This window comes from Arachis ipaensis, chromosome B10, assembly GCF_059453495.1.
Source record: "Arachis ipaensis isolate K30076 ecotype BB chromosome B10, ASM5945349v1, whole genome shotgun sequence".
Lineage (NCBI taxonomy): Eukaryota > Viridiplantae > Streptophyta > Magnoliopsida > Fabales > Fabaceae > Arachis > Arachis ipaensis.
The window spans coordinates 8,523,664-8,543,045 of record NC_142435.1 but is presented as its reverse complement, the minus strand read 5'-3'; the positions used below and the strand labels follow the sequence as shown (position 1 = coordinate 8,543,045).

The window sequence follows — 19,382 nt, the reverse complement described above, 5'->3', positions numbered from 1 at the left end:
TTTGCTGCCGTTCACCGCCACTCTGGTCGCCACTTCTATCGTGCTCGTCATCGCTGCTCCCGTGCTCGTTGCTGTGTTCGTCGCTTCTCTAGTCACCATTTTGTTGTTGTCGTTGCTCCAGGTCTCGTTGTCGTGTTTGCCGCCTCTCTGGTCACCACTTTCACCGTGCTCATCGTTGCTACTCCCGTACTCTTCTGTCGTGCTCTTCTGCGTCCTCCATTTCAAGTAAGAGAGAATGTTTATTTTTCCATCAATCAATTTCTGGTTCTGTATTTCTATTTTTCTCTGGCCTCTGTGCTTCTTTTTGCTTCTGATTTGTTTTGTCACTTTTGTACTTCTATTTGGTTCTAGACTTCTTGTTCTGTGCATCTCGTTGGTTTTGTTTTATTTTGTTTTGTGCTTCTGGAATTTGGTATTGTTAGAGACTTCTTTTAGAATTTCTTACTGGCTGCTATGATAAGATTAGAAAGACACAGAAGAAAGACAAGAAGAAAGAAAAGTGGATTGATTATTAATGTGTTTTTTAGCATTTATAATAAGAAACTATTTGTTTCGCTAAACTTTTCATTCACATCTGCTAAGTCGTAACAGAGGCATGTTTATATTTGGTAGTATACTAGTATTATATAACAATTTATTTTTGGTAGTATACTAGTATTATATAACAATTTTCTTTGGTTCTGTTTTGTCTTTATGCTTTTTTTTGTTCTGTTTTGCTCAAAAAATTAAATTATGAAAAAATAATTTTGGTTCTTAAATTATTGTAGAATTGTGAGAGATGAGTTTAGAGAATATTCAAAATAATTTTGAAGAAAGTGTTGATAAGCCTTTATAAAATTTTGTAACAAAGAAAGATAAATCATCATAATGCTTTCCAGGCCTAGATGGTATTTGGCCATATACTTCAAGGTCTTTTGGATAAACTATGGTGAATTATTATCGATGATTGGGATTGATTGTTGTCATTAATGTGCTTAGGTCTCTTGGATAAGGTATGTGATTATTGGGTCCCTACATCTAGTGCATGGTTCTTCCTTTTTGGCTTTGTTCTAGTTCCTGACTTTGCTATTATTTTATTAGGGTTTGCAATTCTAGTTGTGCCATCACTCTTCTTGGATGCTTGAGCTGCCTAAGTCTACACTCTACAACCAATAACATAAAATAGAAATGTCAAGAAAATATTAATGAATCAATTCATACAAATAATTAGTAAAATATAGTTCGAAATCATCAATTCATACAAACTTTTTTTTCCCAAGGCATCCACCTTGCGCTTTTTAGGGCAGGTTCTTTCGTTGTGACTAAGTGCAAAACAGTAGGAGCAATTTTGTTGTTGTCCTTCCTTGGATAATTTTGCAAGTGGTCCAGTGTTCCTTGTCTCATCATCAGCCTTGTTCCTGCTCAACTTAGGTCTCCCTATTGATTTCCTAAAAGATGATGGTAGCACATCATCATTATGAGTCCGCTCCCACATATTTCTCCCACTATGGTGTATTTTGAGACTAAAATAACTCATTATATCAACAACCTGTCAGATAAATATTAACTCTTTATAAAACTCCCATGTTGATCATCAACAATCGAAACACACACTCACTCACACTAGGGCAAAATAAAAAAAAAAACTCAAAAGATAAAAAACCCCAAAACAAAAAAATATGAATATTCAACTATCAAAAGTAACAATCATACACACAACAGCATCACATAGCATAATGCAATAAGATGGGAACCAAACGGATAGTCAAGATTTTATCGATGAATACTTGAGAAGTCGTTCTTCAAGCGTTGAAGAGTTTTAAACTAACTACCCAGCTGGATTCTGAGAACAAGCGACCACCAATGTCACTTCTCTACCTTTGAATTGTGAATGATGAATGAAGATCGATAAGGTTTATGGCTTTATTTTTTGTTTCGTGTTTGACAAAAAGAAAAAGAGTTTACATGTTTATTTAACCACAAATCCTTTAAAGGGCCATGTAGGACATTTCATCAATTATTTAACTTTGATTTCACAACAAATTACAATGAAGCTAATTGAAAGTTTTTTTTATTCAAATAGGATATTTTAAATTTTAGGGATTAAAATAGAATTAGACCCAAATGTACGAGACCAATTTAATACTCATATTCTTAGCCGTAAATCTACAAGTAATCCTATAACATTGATCGAAATTTATTTTTTAATCTAAGCTTCATTTAAAATTCTGTCGTTAGTTAATGGATTGCTACACATATAAAGTAGGATTCAAATTTTCGACACTTATTTAAATGGACGAATGAGCTGATAACTCGATCAACCCAAATTGATGAATATCAATGAAGTTTTACAAGTAATAGGTTACACACAATTTAGTTGGGCCTAACCCATTGATAAATTGGACCTTGAAGATATAAGATCTATCTATGAGCGTATTATTTAAATCAAGATGGCCCTTTAGGATTAGCACAAGAGAAAAATTTAAGTTATCACAGAAAATAATTAATTCCTATAAGCATAAAATTTTAGGTTTTAGATTGGCCTGGTTAAATTATAAATCTGAACAGGAACCTTTTTGTTGGCAAGTTCAAGTTATATTGAGTCCAGACCTAAAATAAAAGTTATATATTTTGAGTCCAGTATAAAAAGGAAATTGTTTAAAATGTACTACCAAAAACATATTACAAACCAAAAAAACATGTTTAATTAAATTGAATCTCTCTTAAATAGTTGACTACAAAATATCTATTAGATTTTATGTTTAACATGTAAAAAATTCATTTTCATGTGTATGTTTTTTGGTTTTTATCATATTCTCTTCAACAATCTAATAATTAATTCATAGCGTGAATTTAAATTTTATTAAAAAGTTATTCGTCCGACAATAAATTACTGAAGATAGAAAAGATATTATTGTGTATATTGAACACCAATTGATTAGAAATAGATTTTCTTCAATTTTTTAACATTTAAAAGAATAAAGTATAATTTTTTATTATTAATCTTATAAATGTAATAAAAAATAAATATAAAAAAATAACAAAAAATAAAATTAAACAATTGATATTATTCAATTTTTTTTTATTGGAGAGCATCCACTCTCCCATTTAATTTGACCGAATTGATTCAACCACTTTTGAGTTTGGTTGCCCAATAAAAAAAAAAGGTTCTGATTTAGCTTGCTAATCCCAAGCAAATGTTTTACTTTTACGGTTTTACCCTTATTATGTTAGCTAATTAGCTTAGGTCTTCAATGAACGAACTCCTTGTGTCTTGGGGAGGCGGTGGGGTCCACATTTCATTGATCCTCTTCATCCATTCCCCGTTCTCGAAGCACTACAAGAAGGCAGATCCGCACCCATTTCTCCCTCGCCTCGTGCCTACTGCCTTCCTGGACAAACCCTGCCTGCACTCTTCCGCTTCCGCTCCCCTCTCCTTATCTTTTTATTTTTTTAAAATTAATTTTCATAGATTGTATTTACTATCAATTTGTTTATCATAATTTCGTTACAATTCGGTTTTGCTTTCTTCCTTTTTGGATCCAAAGTTTCTCTGTTTCCATCTTTTCTCAGCTCACAGGGTTCGGAATTCTTATGAGGCGGCTGTGTCCAATGTTATGCTATCAGTTTAATATACTCTCACTGAATTCATAATACACCAGAATTACTTCACTTCCTTGATCAATATATAGCGCTTTCGTTGGAATTAATTGTTCTACACTGATTGCCCCCTTCCTTTTCGAATCGTAGATTTAGGGTTTCTATAATCTAATATTCTATTGTTGCAATTGGAGTTAAACCAAAAGGAAAAAAAGAGGCGCGGCCAGAACCGCGTGGATTTTATTTTTTATTGGTGTGTTTGGATCTTCGTCACAGAGTAGGGTTCAGGTAGTGATATATTAAATCGTTTTTGGGAGAATGGATAAGAAAAAGGTTGCGGTTCCTCTTGTTTGCCATGGTCACTCTCGCCCGGTGGTTGATCTCTTCTACAGTCCTGTAACTCCCGATGGATTCTTTCTCATCAGTGCAAGCAAGGGTACACTCTCTCTCTCACTCTCTTCCACCATCACCTTCCCGTTAAATTCATTGTATTCAATGATTTATCGTAAATTGTTTAGAAATGATCTCGTGTGTGTAAATTAAGTTGTAATTTATGGATCTGACTTGTGAAATCCGTATTAGTGTAGCTGAATGAACGGATTGTTGTGTTTCCTGTTTTCTCTACCTTTTTTTTGGAGTGTGTGTTGATATTATTAATTATATATTGTCAATGTTGATTTTGTCGTGTATGGATGATGATGATGATGTGATGATATGTGTGCTTTGCCTGTGTTTTTCAGATTCTAGTCCTATGCTCAGGAATGGAGAGACTGGGGATTGGATTGGAACATTTGAAGGGCACAAAGGTGCGGTGTGGAGTTGCTGCTTGGATACTAATGCGTTGCGTGCTGCTACTGCTTCTGCTGATTTTTCAACGTATGTTATTGTTAAGCTTGTTCGTTATTAAGCTTAGTCACTGCTCGTTTACATTTTGGTGTGCCTAGATAGATGGTTTCTTTTAAGCTCAACCTGCATGAACAAAAAGGGACTGATTGTTAAAGTTGATTCAGTGCACATTAGTTACATCCTATTTAGTCGAACAAAAAGGGACTGATTGTTCCCCTTTTCTGCATTCGCCTTCTTGCCAGTGCACACTGTGTTATGACGCACAGACACAAACATATACATAACATACATATGAATGAAATTGAAGATTGAAAGAAATAAAGATTTATTAATTCGTAATATCATATATATAAATGTTACCAACTTTATCATTGTTTAAGATTTGAAAAGCCAATGTTGGGTTCGTTTTATCTTTTCAAATTCTAAATATGCTAGTTGATACTGGATTTCACTCGTATAGTTGAGCTTTATGAAGATAGAAAATTGAACCCACAAATGTATATAGTTGATGTGTCATATGAGATCCAGTAGAGACGCTAGTCCAAGGTGTTTACGTGACAAAATGTTACACTCCTTCCGTTTCATAATAACTGTCACTTTCACTTTTTTGGTTCATTGAAAAATTAATATATTTAGTCAATGCCAAAGTCTACATACATTAGTTTTTCAGTGAACCAAAAAAGTGAAAGTGACAGTTATTATGAAACGGAGGGAGTATTTGTTTTTCATAAGTTGTTAGCTATTTATTACCTTAGAAACTTGATCATAGATTGAGACAGTTATGTTAATCATTGTGCTAGCTGCTAGATTTCTTGTTCTTGTCTTGGCAAGTTAATGATTGTATATAGGCGAATAATTATTATATCTTGTCTTTTAGTTATATGTGTGAGTCAAAGCATTTGTGCTTTTTCTTTTATTTTTTTATCGTTGCTTGCTATTTGCAGTGGGATTTAGACCCAACAGTTTCTGGCTTTACACTATGTTGTAGAGATTGTTGCGGATTTATTAAACATTTACATATCATCTTTGTTCCTCGTGCAGGAAAGTCTGGGATGCATTAACAGGAGATGAGTTGCATTCTTTTGAGCATAAACATATTGTTCGAGCATGTGCTTTTTCTGAGGTAGGCTTGGTGATGTCATTATTTTCATATTGATTACTGTTTACGTTGATATACTTTTCTGTATAAGGAGAAATGATGCACTGGTTACAATTTACAAAATGATAAAACTAAATGGACATAAATGAATCATAAAAAGGGGAGATTGGATAATGATTTTTGAAGCATCAACACACAATAGTTTATTAAATCTAAATACCAATATTATATTTAGCCGGATGGTATCATTACTTCCATTCCTAGTTTCAAAGATCTACTTTTCCAAATTTCAAATGGATATTCTACGGTGATTTTTGTCAAATCCAATCTTGTCATGTCGAAATAGGTTGTGTGTGTAGTTAAAATTCTTTTCCTGAATGCCTTTACTTAATATTATAGATAATTTGAATTTGGGGATATCATCAGGGATATCATCAAGTGTTCAAGATCTGGGTCTTGCCTTTAAGTGCTTTGTTTTCATAAGCATTGATGTATTATTTGTATACTTTGGATCAGGATACACACCTTTTGCTCACTGGAGGAGTTGAGAAAATTCTCCGAATTTATGATTTGAATCGACCTGATGCACCACCCAGGGAAGTTGATAAATCTCCTGGTTCAGTGAGAACTGTTGCATGGCTTCATAGTGACCAGACAATATTGAGTTCTTGTACTGATATGGGTGGAGTCAGGTACATGCCCATTTACCACCCATTTGATTTTGAAGACTTGGTTTTATTTTTATTTTTATTTTTATTTTTCGTTTTCTTGTTTTAACTTATAAATCTAGCAACACTTCTGTATTTTGCACTGAATCTAGCTGATTTGACAGGCTATGGGATGTAAGAAGTGGTAAAATAGTACAGACACTTGAAACCAAGTCATCTGTTACAAGTGCAGAAGTGAGTCAGGATGGCCGTTATATTACAACTGCTGATGGTTCTAGTGTGAAGTTCTGGGATGCTAATTAGTAAGTTCAGGTGTTGTTGACATCTTTTCATGAAAATATGTGTAATGGGTACATGATGTTACCTTTGTTTTTCAGCTATGGATTAGTAAAGAGCTATGACATGCCTTGTACGGTGGAATCTGCATCCTTGGAGCCAAAGTATGGGAACAAGTTTGCTGCTGGAGGAGAAGACATGTGGGTTCGTGTGTTTGATTTCCATACAGGCAGTGAGATTGGTGAGTTACTGACCATTAGTTTTCTTTACCTTCTTGTGTTATGTATATAAATCTTTTGATGATCTATTTGAATCGCAGCATGCAACAAGGGCCACCATGGTCCTGTCCACTGTGTCCGTTTCTCTCCCGGAGGAGAATCATATGCCTCAGGATCTGAGGACGGAACCATCAGAATATGGCAGACAGGTCCATTGACTCAGGAAGACTCGGAGGCTTTACCTGCAAATGGATCAATTGAGAAGGTGAAGGTAACTGCGGATGAGGTTTCACGCAAGATTGAGGGATTTCATATTGCAGATGAGGGGAAATCCAAAGAGAAGGAAGAGGCAGGGGAGGAGTAATGCTCTAATAATAAGCACATTTTGTTTGGCAGAGTGTCGGTTTTCTTATATCAAGAGACCTACTTTATATAGCTGATAGTAAACTACATTTTGTAAATTTTTAGATTGTATTGGACATTTACTGAACTGAACGATCTTGTTCTAGAAGCTTTATGGTTGCTTTCGTTTCAACTCTATTTTGGGAGTTTTGGGGATATAGGAATGGACGTGGTATACTTGTTCAAAAATCATGACCATTGAAGTGACTTTAGAGTTTAGTCTATTTGTGTTTGGATTAGTTTTACAAATTATGGAGTTTTGTTATTTTATTTCTTATTTCATCTGCTTAGATTAAGTATAGGAAACTCAGAAAAGCTTATAGACAATTAATAAATGATATTTAGGTTTTAGTGGTTCGATAGCTGAGTATCATATGATAGAATATTGTGACATTTACCCTGCCTTATTATAGTAATGATCTCAATCATCATATTAAATGAATTGATTCTTTTTTAACTAATTGTGGTAAGCAAACTGAGGACTTTTGGAAAGAGGGGGAAAAAAAAGAAAAGAAAAGACACACATGCACGCAGTCTCACTGAGGACTCAGGTACTGAGGGTGCAACGAGTGTTGACGCACTCCTTACCAGTTACCATCTCGTTGCAAGCGCAAAAACATAAAATCGGTCTTCTCACAAACGGTCATTGTGATTTGTGACAATTTATCCTCAATGTGTTTATAGAAGAGTTAGAAGATGAGAAAAAACTGTACTTAAACATGTAATAATTAATTTAAAAAAAGCACAAAAGCAAAAGAAAAAGAATAAAAAGGTAAAGTTTAAGCGTCACAAACGAGCTACCGAGCAACCTTTAACAACTGCAACGGCACACCATTGTGGACTACAAGGATAGAAGCGTAATTTGAGGAGATAACAGTATGGTTAAGTAAGAGGGACGGGGGCAAAGATGTAATTAAAGAGAAGTAGAAGGGCAGAAGGAGGAGTGATGAATAAAAAAGGGGTTGGTATTGAGAGAAGCGAGAGTCGGGGGATTAAGATCCTGATCCGGAAATCAAATCCCTTTGGGTTTGGAGTCTGAGACCGCATTCGCCTTCTCTCTCTTTCTCTCTTTGTGCGATTCTTCTGCGAGCTCGTTTTGGCGGGAAAAAGATGTCGGGGAAGGGAGCCAAGGGTTTGATAACAGGGAAAACCTCCGCCGCCGCCGCCGCCAGCAAAGACAAGGACAAGAAGAAACCAATCTCTCGCTCCTCTCGTGCCGGCCTTCAGGTATTTCAGATCCCACCTTCTCTTCAATTCCTTTTCCGCTCGCTTTTTCTGATCGAGCATTGCGTCGTTCTTGCCGTTGTAACCATTTCAATTATGTTGCCGTAAAGTAGATGTTATTAACTTGAAGGTTTTGATAGAACGGAATGGCTTTGGTGCAAAATGTCTTCTGTTGTGTTTGGGACTTTGTATTCTTCGCAAATTGATGGCATGCTTGCGATCTGCAAACTTAGCATAGCACGCTCCCTTTGACTTTGTTAACTTGTCATGCGGTAATGGTACATATTTGCTTCTTGTCTGATTGTGGACACTCTATGCGCTTTGAAAATTCTTCCTGTGAAGCTACTTACTGTGATAATTTTGTTTGAGACATTTATTGTGTGTTTAGTGTGTAATTGGCATTTAGAGTGTGTCTGGACATATACTTTAAATGTGAATATACTACTATGTGTTGATTACGATAGAAACTGCTTTCGCATTACTTGATGTGCATTGTGCAGTTTACCTCACTGGCTTTAGATTGCTGCAATTTAACCCAGTCAAAATTTTTTATTGTGTTGATCACTTGATTGAGAAACCAATCAATTTGTATTTACCTTATTCTGTTATCGTTTATAAATTTAAATGATTGGCATTAACGGAATGCTCAATTTAACCGATTGATAGTTGACTGCGGTAGCTTATATATCGAGTAAAATTGAATTCCTATGTATTTACTTTTCTTTCTTTTTAGAATTTGTCCTTTCTGTTCTAGGGTATGGACCATGTTGGAGATAAGCTATGAATATTCATTGAACTTCATAACCTTGTTGAGTTTACTTAGCATGTTCTCTTGTGTTTTTTTCCCATTGAACTGTGTCAGCCAAGTTTGCCTCAGGCAAGTGGCATCTGCTACATGTTCTTGTTATTATGTGATATTCTGTAATGTGATCTGCAGTTCCCAGTTGGCCGTATCCACCGTCTTTTGAAGTCAAGGACTACAGCTCATGGTAGAGTTGGGGCCACAGCTGCTGTATACTCTGCTGCTATCTTGGAGTATCTAACTGCTGAGGTTTTGGAGCTTGCCGGGAATGCTAGCAAGGATCTCAAGGTTAAACGTATTACCCCAAGGCATTTGCAGCTTGCAATTCGTGGTGATGAGGAGCTTGATACCCTGATTAAAGGAACAATTGCTGGAGGAGGTGTAATTCCCCATATTCACAAGTCTCTTATCAACAAATCTTCCAAGGAATAGATTGCTGAATGCTGATGGATTATTAATAGCTTGTTTGATGGAAAGTGGAAATTTTCTGTCTCTGTTAATTGTGGATTTGTTAGGGTGCTCTTTCTAGACAGTAGGGCCTGCTATTTATGTTTTAAGTATCTGTCTATTATCAGTGTACTTGATATTCTGTTTCTCTACTTAGCATGGTACTAATCTTAGTCAAGGATATAATGTCATTTTACTTCAATATTGGAATTTGCTATTTGATCATCATTGCATGTGGTGCTGCCTGTTAAGTAATGAATAATTTGCCTTGTACTTTAATTCCTTTCCTTGCACGCTAGTATGCCCGTGATTGCTAGAGATTGCAGCTTATCGGCACTGTGTTTATTCAGACAAAATCATTAGTTTTATATATTTGCGGGTTGCATGATTGCACCCCTCCTGCATGAGGATAAGAACACTTTCTCCAAGAAGCAGCAAGTATATTCCTGTTAACTCCAATGTCATTCGGATTTGGGTATACGTTAACGGATTCTGGGTAGACGAGTTTGGAGTAGGTCTTTTTATGCAGTGTGTATTATTTTATGTGAGAACTCCTTAGAACTCCGAGAAATGAAATAGAATATTTATCATGCCTTTAATTGAGACGATAGAACTCGGAATATCGAACTGTAAGAACAAGGAATACATTGACAAGGAAGTATATTAACTATTAAGGATATTTATTAAAGAATTAAATGTATAATGAATTAAAAGTTTTAATATATTGAAATTTTAAGAGTTTGTTCTCTATGAAGAGAACTTTATTTTTAGTATTTTAAATTACTCTTAAAGGAACTTTGTTTACATTTTCTTTTTCTTCTTTTAATAGCTTTACTGAAACAAGAATGAATAGTTATCAAATATCAATCCTGCTGTGCGTGCCCTCTTATATCAATTTTGATTCTTTGCAGTTTTGGTTTTGTTTTGCTATGTTTTATTATTTCACATACTAAAGACCTCATCGGCCATCACTAATCACAATAACAGCCTTGGATAAATGAGGGACCCTCTATATCACAATCTTCAGAGTCTTTGGATGCTTATTTACTATTTTGCTTGCATTGCTTCGCTACCAACACAAGAGAATACCACAAATGGGAATGCAACAAACACAACCTAAGTTAATGCATACCACTGCCTTAGACACACTCATAAATCGTGTAAAGATGCTAACAAAGAACACATCGACTTAGAACAGCAACTCAACCATTGAAAACGTTAATTCCAATCTTGTAAGAGAAACCATGGTTTGGAATTGCATTTCACCCCCACGGGCCACGGTCTAGACCCATCACAGATATAGTCCTCAGATGTCAGAAGTCACAGTAATCAAAGCTCAAGCACCAATTAGATTTAACATGCCCCAAAGCAAAATAGAACTCCTAAATTTGAACATGACTTTGAAAACACAAGTTTTACAGTAGATCAGAAGGAAAATTAACTTACAACTAACACCTAATGGTGATACACAACATTTGAAAATTCCATCCTTCAGATGGCAGATACCCTTGGAACTTCCACTGGAAATTTGTGTATCTCATCCATCCAAGGGTTCTTCTCCTTAGCAGGGTTGATGGTCTTGAGAGCCTTCCATACTGCACTGTTGCACTTGAATCCTGAGCCAAATGCAATCTGCCATGTTCTATCTCCCTTCCTAATCCTTCCTTTGGCCTCTGTGTATGCCAGTTCATACCAAAGTGAACTGCTAGAGGTGTTTCCAAATCGATAAAGTGTCATCCTCGATGGCTCCATATGCCAAGGAGATAGCTGCAGGTTCTTCTCCAGTTCATCCAAAACAGCCCTACCTCCAGCATGGATGCAGAAATGTTCGAAAGCTAGCTTGAAATCAGGGATATAAGGTTTGATCTTCATCTTCAGGAGTTTCTTTCCAACTAATGTGGCAAAGAATAGAAGCTGTTCGGACATAGGAAGTACAAGAGGCCCCAATGTAGTGATATTGGTTTTTAATGCGTCCCCTGCAACTGCCATCAGATCCTTTGACAAAGTAACACCAATCTTGCCTGCTTCATCTTCTTCTTGGGTGACACAGCTGAAGCACTTATCATCAGCACCCTTGTTAGTGCGAACAGTGGTGACTAATTGGTATTTGGATCGTCTTCTGTCGGAGCTTTTGTTCGACAGCAGAACTGCAGCTCCTCCCATACGAAACAGGCAATTAGAAACAAGCTTTGATCGATCATTTCCAAAATACCAATTCAGTGTGATATTCTCCATGCTAATGATCAGTGCATAGGAATTAGGATGGGCCTGGAGAAGATCTTTAGCAAGATCAATTGAGATTAGCCCTGCACTGCATCCCATCCCACCTAAGTTGTAGCTTCTTATGTTCCCTCGAAGCTTGTAGTGATTGACAACCATTGCTGAAAGCGATGGAGTTGGGTTGAACAGGCTGCAATTCACAATTAGAATCCCAATGTCTTTAGGATTTACAGAGGTCTTAGCGAATAGCTCATCAATGGCTCCAAACATCACAGTCTCGGCTTCTTTTCTAGCTTCTTTCATCGTAGGATTGGGAGGAATGTTGAGAACAGCTTCCGGAAGGTAAGTGTTCTCTCCCAGGCCAGATCTCTCAAGGATCTTCTGCTGGAATGCAAGATTTTCCTCAGTGAAGGTGGCAGCCAACCGGGAGTGCTCCATAAATACCCTCTTCGTGCATTTCCGGGATTCTTCAGGCTTGTAGCAGGCAAAATTAACAAGGTACACAGGTTGAGGGCGAGTCAAAAAGTAAAGGGTGGACAAGAACACAAGGAGGGTCGAGCAAAGAATAACAGAAATCAAGTTGTATTGCAGATGCTGCCATAGATCATGGAGGTCTTGTAAGGAGAAAGTGGAGAGCTGTGCAGAAATCAGCACCACAAGTGGGGAAAGGAATAGGTACATTCCATGGGAGATGAGGTAATGGTAACCAAGCTTGACATACTTCAATCTAACGGATTTCTTGAAATCAGGAAGGTTCCTAGATGATGATGGCACCAAGGGTGCATCTGCTTTTGCATCAGCCATTTTCACCCTGTCATAAAAGAGAAAAAAATGAATCCATTTTAGTTAGATAGCTTGCTAAAATGAAAAGAAAAAATGTTGACAAAACAAACAAACATCTTTTGAGCATAGAACATCTTTATAGTCCAGTCCTGGCAAAAGATCCCTTTACAAAGAATTCTACCAAAGCACATTATTAAAAAGCAAGTTTTTTTGTTAAGGAAAAAAGCTTGCTTTCTCTAACTTGAGGCACAAAGCACTGAGAAAATCAAAATCAGATGTAAAGGTAAAAAATCTGCATATGTGAATCAGTGAGTGAAATTGAACTGAAGCGAAAGCACATTTTGTCCCCCTTTTCAGTAAGACCCATATGTGATCTGTATTCAAATCCATTTAGCTTATTCTATCTCTCTATACATGAAACCCAGGAAATCTCAGCTAGGAATTTGACATGAATCCATTTATTCACATGCAGATATGTTATTATGAATTTTTCAAAAATAAAAAGGAAAGACATTGAATCGAAGCAAGATTTCGGTTTGAGGAAGCCCATTCCAGATGAAGAATAACAAAAATAAATAAATATATATACATAACAAAAAAAAAAAAAAAAAAAAAACACAGAAGCGAGAACAGCATAAAAAGCAAGCAATGGGGGGAGAGAGAAGCAAGAATTAAGTTAAAAGTAAAAAAAAAAAAAAAAAAAAAGTTAAGGGAATTAGCAGAGCATGGGAAATGAAAGAGAGGGCAGTTGCAAAAATTGTACCTTGGAATGCAACGCGAACAGAAAGATCACACAGGAATGAATGAACGAATGAATGAATGTCGAAGGAGAAGAGAGGAAGTGAGAAAAAAGAGGAATAGAAACAATAATAAATAAATAACAATAATAATGATATGATTTAAATGGTTACTTATAGTGCTTAGTGATACCCAGAAAGAAAGTAGGAGATGACAGGTATTAGTTTCATAAATTCGGTTCCGTTTTAAATCAAAGAGTTAACGTGATTTCATTTTAAAGGTGAAACAATTGTAATAATAAATTAATTGTGTTAGAACAAGTTGCGGAAATGGCTTCTATAGTCTTCACTGTACAGCTGCAATTATTTTTTGGTATCTTGTACAACTGCAATTTAATCAATCTCTTATTTTAGTATCGTACATATTTTGATTTTGACAATAAAATAATTTTTTTTTCATATTAGTTTATAATGCGGATGTTAGGTAATGTTTAGTGGAGAGACAGAAATTAAAAAATTGAGATTAAGAGACAGAAACTGAAATAATTTTCAGTATTTTATTTAGTGTAAAGTGGGAGACAAAAATTGAAACAAGGATAAAGTTTTAATTTTAATTTGTACAAAGGGTAAAATTAGAATTAATTAATTGAAATGAGGTTTTTTAGGTATAAAATGTTATTAAAGTTTCAGTTTTCGTCTCTAAAAATTTCAGTCTCCTGTGTCTTCACTTTTTGGAGGTACTGAAATACTGAAATTTTGGAGACAGAGACAGAAATTTTAGTACTAATCTCTGAGCCAATAAACATAATACTGAATTTTAGTCTCCCAATCTCTATCTTAATACCTCAAAACAAACGCTATTAGAGGCTAATATTTTTATATAAAAAGAAAAGTTGATAAGTATTAATTTAAATATAAGATAAATATTAAAAATATATATTAGTTTAACATTTGTGGTTTATAATTTAAATATAAATTATCATTCATATTAATCATATTTTAATATTTTTTTATTAATATTCTTATGTTTCAATTCATATTAGTTTGCTTTAATATTTCATTCTATTATTAATATTTTACTCTCTCGTTCCTCTTTTTTAAAAAAATAATTTTAAATAAATATATTTAACAACAATTAAATAAAGATTTAATTAATCTGTTGGTCCTTATAGTTTCGTAAAATTTTCAATTAGGTCTTTATATTTTTTTTTTCCTTTTAATTGAGTCTTTGCACTAAATTTTATTTTTTAATTGGGTCTCTATATTTTTTTCTTTTTATTTGGGTTCTTGCACCAATTTTTTTATTGGGTCCTTATATAATTAAATCAATTACGGTTAAAAATGACCTAATTGAAAAAAAAATTTGGTGTAGGAACTCAACTAAAAAAAATATAAAAACCTAATTAAAAGTTTTGCAAAACAATAAGACCAACAGAGTAATTAAACCTTAAATAAATATACAAATTCACATTAATATTTTCTTCTGTTTTTTGTTTTCTCCCACACAAAATATTAACGTAACATTTTGTTTCTAAAGTTTTTTCTTTTGTTGTTAAGTAAAAATACATATTCTTGTAACAAAAATAAATAAATAAACTGATATTAACTTAATTATAGTTCTGAAAAAAGAGAAAATAAAAATAGTATAATATTAAATGGTTCTGGGATTAGTAAAAAGGAATTAATGAAAAAAATGAAAAGACAATCCTAATACATAGTTAGTTAAAGAATTAAGGCGTGAAGATTTCAGACTATACTAATAAAATAAGAATGAATGAGTAAAAAAATTAAGAATAAGGGAAAAAAATAATTAATGAATTAAAATAAGGAAGCTTCTTTATTATAGCAACATGAAGAGCAGGCGGGCGCCCACTAAGTTGACCACCATATATTATCGCGTTGAATGCATTGGTCATAGTTGGCTTAGCCGTTTGGTTACTTCTTTCAAACCGTTAAGTTTTTCAAATTGAAGAGGTCATATGCAAATTCAGTTAGCCATTAATTAATATTATTATCATGTTAACAGAAATTTGTTAATTGTTTATGATAAATTAACAAAATTATTTAAAAAGTTAACTATATATTAGAATATTTTAGATGTACCTTATAAAATAATTTCCATGAAATAATTTTTTTCTTCATTTTCTCACTAATATTAACAAATAATATATCTGTATAATTACTAAAAAAATATTAATTAATTTTTAAAATTTGAAAACATTTAAAATATTAAATTTAGATTTTATTTAAAAAAAATTTTAAATGATATATTATTATTCAAAAGAAATAGATTCTTTTAATTTTTTTAATAATTAAAATTTATTATTAATTTTATAAGTAGAATAAAAAATAAATATAAACTAAAAGAAATAATAATACAAAATTAAAAATCAGACTTTACACTTTTAATTTCTTTTAACAATTGAGAGGATGGATTAGTCGAATATGTTAGAAGTGGTTGTTAGTAGTTACCTAAGTTAGCCCTAAAATCAATGTCCCTTTTTTTATAAGTTAAAGAAAAAAAAAGCATACGACAAAATGGGGGTGAACAGTTATCTTGGAATTCGTACTTTTGTTTGGTATGAAGGATTCGTTGCGAAATTGCGTTTCGGAGTATTTGTGTTCTGTCTGGCATCAATAGTCACTGTCCGATCATCACAGGTTGGGATTTTCTCCGTCGTTGGATTGGACTACAAAACAAAAACATGCATAGGACTTCGCACCTCATGCCCTCATGCTTCATGCATTGCACACTCTCTTTTTACACCCAAGACATGTCACAACACACGCTTATTCTCATTTTTTACTTCTCCTATTTTAGAAGATAAACAATATTTCTATTTTTTGATTTTTTCAATAATATTCGAGATTATGATTAAATAAAAATGTTACGTTATTAATTAATGAATATGTTATATTACTAGTTAATAAATATATTACTAATAAAATTACAAAATTATAAAATTGTCAAACCATATTAAATATGTATATTAAAGATAGTAAATATTTAAATTGTTATTTTATAAGATGTAAATAAGAGAAAAAGAGAAACTTAACAGGTAATTTTTTTTTAATATATTATCACCTAAAATACTATTGATTTAAGCATCAAAATATTTTTCTCAATACATTATCACTTAGTTCTAACGTTGTCAAATTAAAATTTCTAAATCTCATTAGTTTATCACCTCAACAAAAGGTACGAATATTATCATTTGTTTTAATTATTTTAGAATGTATACCTTTTTTACTTTAATTTTAAGATTGTATAGCAATAAGAAAAAAAATGCAATTATATACTGTATATAAAAAGAAAAATGGTGTATTCTTTATTTTTCTCTCATAATTTTTTTATGAAAATAAGATACGTAACATTTGATTCGAATTAAAAATTTACGATTTTATTTTACTATGAGAATATACATTACAAAATTTTATCTTTAATTTCTCTCCCAATTGTTCTCTTAGCTCCCTCGATTTTAATATTAACTGTGTTATTAGTGTACAAAATTTTTTTGCAAGCTAATTAATTTTTTTTTCATGGTATCCTCAAACTCAAACTCAACAAGTTAATAATTAATTTTTTTTGGATTAAAATTTTATTTAAAAATTTATTATTAACTAATAAATTATTACGTATATAATACGAAATTCAAATGGACAAACTTACTCAATAAATATACTATAGAAATTAGTTGTCGTTAAGCCGACAAATATAAAAAATTTAGGTTTAGGGACCAAAAAAAATTATAACTAGTGTTTGAACTTGAAGTTTATAGTTATAATTAGGTCCATTATTAATGAACAGAAACCCTAAAAATTATCGATGAACATAGTCCATTATGAAATCAGGCAAAATTTGGCTGATATAGTGTCAGCTCTTGCATGGAAGAATGGGTGCATCGGAGTTGGAGCTCCCTCCCGCCACACCTCCAAGTGGTGTTGTAGCTGCCACTTGGCTTCTTCATCCCTCATAATGGTGCCTCATCCTCATTGGTCCTCTATTTTTTCTTGGGCTTTGGCTCGTCCAGCCCATCACAAAAAACATTAGATCAACACCCTGACCAACAAAAGGAAAAAGATGTACATCTACAAGCATAAATTAATTAAAATATTCGTACAATATACCTAATTTATAATAATGTGTTTCTTTGTATCTCTATCGAATTAGTCATTCACAACTATACCCTTGTTTGAATAAAGGGGATCCAGATTTAGTTAAGCCCCCATGTTAAATGGAAAGTTTTGGGTCCACAGAATTAAGAAGCTCCAAATATGATTCTCATTACAAAGAGAGTACAGCACATGTGACAATGACATTCGGGAGCACTTAAGGTTATTAATTGTTACGGATCCGAGTCCCTCAAGGTATTCATTCATTCCTCACACTTTCTACCTCTTAGATCCATTCTGACTTGAGCGTCGGAGTGTCTTTGCAGGCACCACCCCCCATTGCTCCAAGCAAGTGATCCGGCATCTGCCTCAACCCGCAAGTTCTCGATCCATCTCTCAACCCGTACTAGAGACATCTTGTACATTAATCAAGATGCTTCTCACTTCTCATCACATGTAATAGTAATATATATAATTTTTTTCATTTCTAATTTCTTTCTCACGTTGACCCCCGCAAGATTATTTTATTAAATTTGAGATTTATCCGCTTGCTTAGGTATGTTATTTAATATTTGATTATGTTAAGTTAGTTGTTCTTTTTCGGAATTAACGGGGTAAATAGTGCAGCTGTAGTACAGCTTCAATAATGCGAACAAGTTTATGCAAATATAATGTGAATAATATAATCTATTAAAAATATAATCATTTATGTTGTCTTTTTCTATCCGTTTAAATTTTTAGAATAAACGTTTAATAACATGATATTAAAATTTTATATTTGAAAAGTTTAAAATTCAATTTTTTAGTGAACCAAAAAAAAAAAAAATAGCATACGATATACGATAAATATATTATCCAGTATAACCAAAAGTTTAGCCCCCTCATTTATTTTATTATAAAAGTGAAAGTTATAGTTCCTGATTTCTTGCCGCTCCTCATTCCTCAATATGAACCAAGCACTCATCCATCACGTTGGCATTATTTATCTTATTTGAGAAGTTATAGTGGGAACTATGATGTACATGCACGTATATATACCAATCTTAAACGGAACTGCTTTTAATATTTGAAATGATATTTTTGGAAATGTTATATCCGAAATATTAGGTTGTTATAAAAAATAATTTATTTGTTTAACATTAAAATCTTTTATCATTTTTTAATATTACCAAAAAGATATTTCAAGCATATATAGTTAAAAATAAAAAATATATGTAATAATGATCAAAATGCCTCGGACAAACATATATATTCAGTTAATTAAAGTACATATGATGTGACTGAGGAATATATATTGATCGTTGTGTGTAATAATCTTTGTTCTTACGTCATGAAATTGTGTTATTCTAAATCTGTATGGTACAAATAAAATCTCATTTTAAATAATTAATATGTGAATATATATATAAGGAGTGTCTAAGAATAGTTGTTTAAAACCGTAAATAAACTACATTTTGGGAAATATATAGACTCATATTCCAAATTGAAGGTCTGCGTCGTAGTAGCGTGAGTAATCTGGGTATGACCTTTCTTAAGATGATCGAGTGATTGCTACTCGTTGCTTGATTAATTAGGATTTCATATGTTGGTCAAAATGAAAGATACAATCGTACATTGGCTCAATAAAAAAATCAGAAAAAAAAGGAAAACATCACCAATTCACAAGCTATGGGGATGACTTATTTTCTTGTGACGAAGATTGATTAGTACGTACGGCTGCATTTGTTTACATGACACTAAGAAATATAGAGATATAAAATCGTGTTTAAAAGATGAGATATGGATAAAGACAATATATTCAGAAATATTAAATTAGTGTATTTTATATTCATCCTGACAAAAAAGATATAGAAACACTAATAAGAGATAACTTATTTTTTTTTTTATTATTCTTGTTAATTTTTTATAATTATATTTTTTATTATTATATTTTTTATCTCAAATTTTTTGAATAAAAAAAATAAGAAT

At 33.0% G+C, this 19,382-nt stretch overlaps 3 protein-coding genes across 3 annotated transcripts; 2 read left to right on the top strand and 1 right to left on the bottom strand.

Moving 5' to 3' along the window:
- The first annotated feature begins 3,103 nt into the window (after positions 1-3,103).
- LOC107622292 (uncharacterized) lies at positions 3,104-7,276 on the top strand. Its single transcript, XM_016324157.3, has 7 exons — positions 3,104-4,015; positions 4,320-4,455; positions 5,467-5,548; positions 6,041-6,216; positions 6,357-6,494; positions 6,570-6,709; positions 6,788-7,276. The coding sequence occupies exons 1-7, from the start codon at positions 3,898-3,900 to the stop codon at positions 7,048-7,050; spliced, it is 1,053 nt and encodes a 350-aa protein (XP_016179643.1). The 5' UTR covers positions 3,104-3,897; the 3' UTR covers positions 7,051-7,276.
- Positions 7,277-8,028: 752 nt separating this feature from the next.
- On the top strand, positions 8,029-9,795 carry LOC107622293 (putative histone H2A variant 3). Its single transcript, XM_016324159.3, has 2 exons — positions 8,029-8,315; positions 9,250-9,795. The coding sequence occupies exons 1-2, from the start codon at positions 8,199-8,201 to the stop codon at positions 9,544-9,546; spliced, it is 414 nt and encodes a 137-aa protein (XP_016179645.1). The 5' UTR covers positions 8,029-8,198; the 3' UTR covers positions 9,547-9,795.
- Positions 9,796-10,750: 955 nt separating this feature from the next.
- On the bottom strand, positions 10,751-13,687 carry LOC107622291 (3-ketoacyl-CoA synthase 11). The gene is made up of 2 exons (XM_016324156.3): positions 13,328-13,687; positions 10,751-12,592 (listed from the first exon to the last, which is right to left on the bottom strand). The coding sequence occupies exon 2, from the start codon at positions 12,583-12,585 to the stop codon at positions 11,053-11,055; it is 1,533 nt and encodes a 510-aa protein (XP_016179642.1). The 5' UTR covers positions 12,586-12,592; positions 13,328-13,687; the 3' UTR covers positions 10,751-11,052.
- Positions 13,688-19,382: the final 5,695 nt, after the last annotated feature.

Coding starts and splice junctions, on each gene's coding strand:
- LOC107622292 (XM_016324157.3), top strand. CDS start 3,898: ATGGATAAGAAAAAGGTTGCGGTTCCTCTTGTTTGCCATGGTCACTCT. Junction 4,016..4,319: donor TCTCATCAGTGCAAGCAAGG/GTACACTCTCTC, acceptor TGTGTTTTTCAG/ATTCTAGTCCTATGCTCAGG. Junction 6,217..6,356: donor ACTGATATGGGTGGAGTCAG/GTACATGCCCAT, acceptor CTGATTTGACAG/GCTATGGGATGTAAGAAGTG.
- LOC107622293 (XM_016324159.3), top strand. CDS start 8,199: ATGTCGGGGAAGGGAGCCAAGGGTTTGATAACAGGGAAAACCTCCGCC. Junction 8,316..9,249: donor CCTCTCGTGCCGGCCTTCAG/GTATTTCAGATC, acceptor TGTGATCTGCAG/TTCCCAGTTGGCCGTATCCA.
- LOC107622291 (XM_016324156.3), bottom strand. CDS start 12,585: ATGGCTGATGCAAAAGCAGATGCACCCTTGGTGCCATCATCATCTAGG.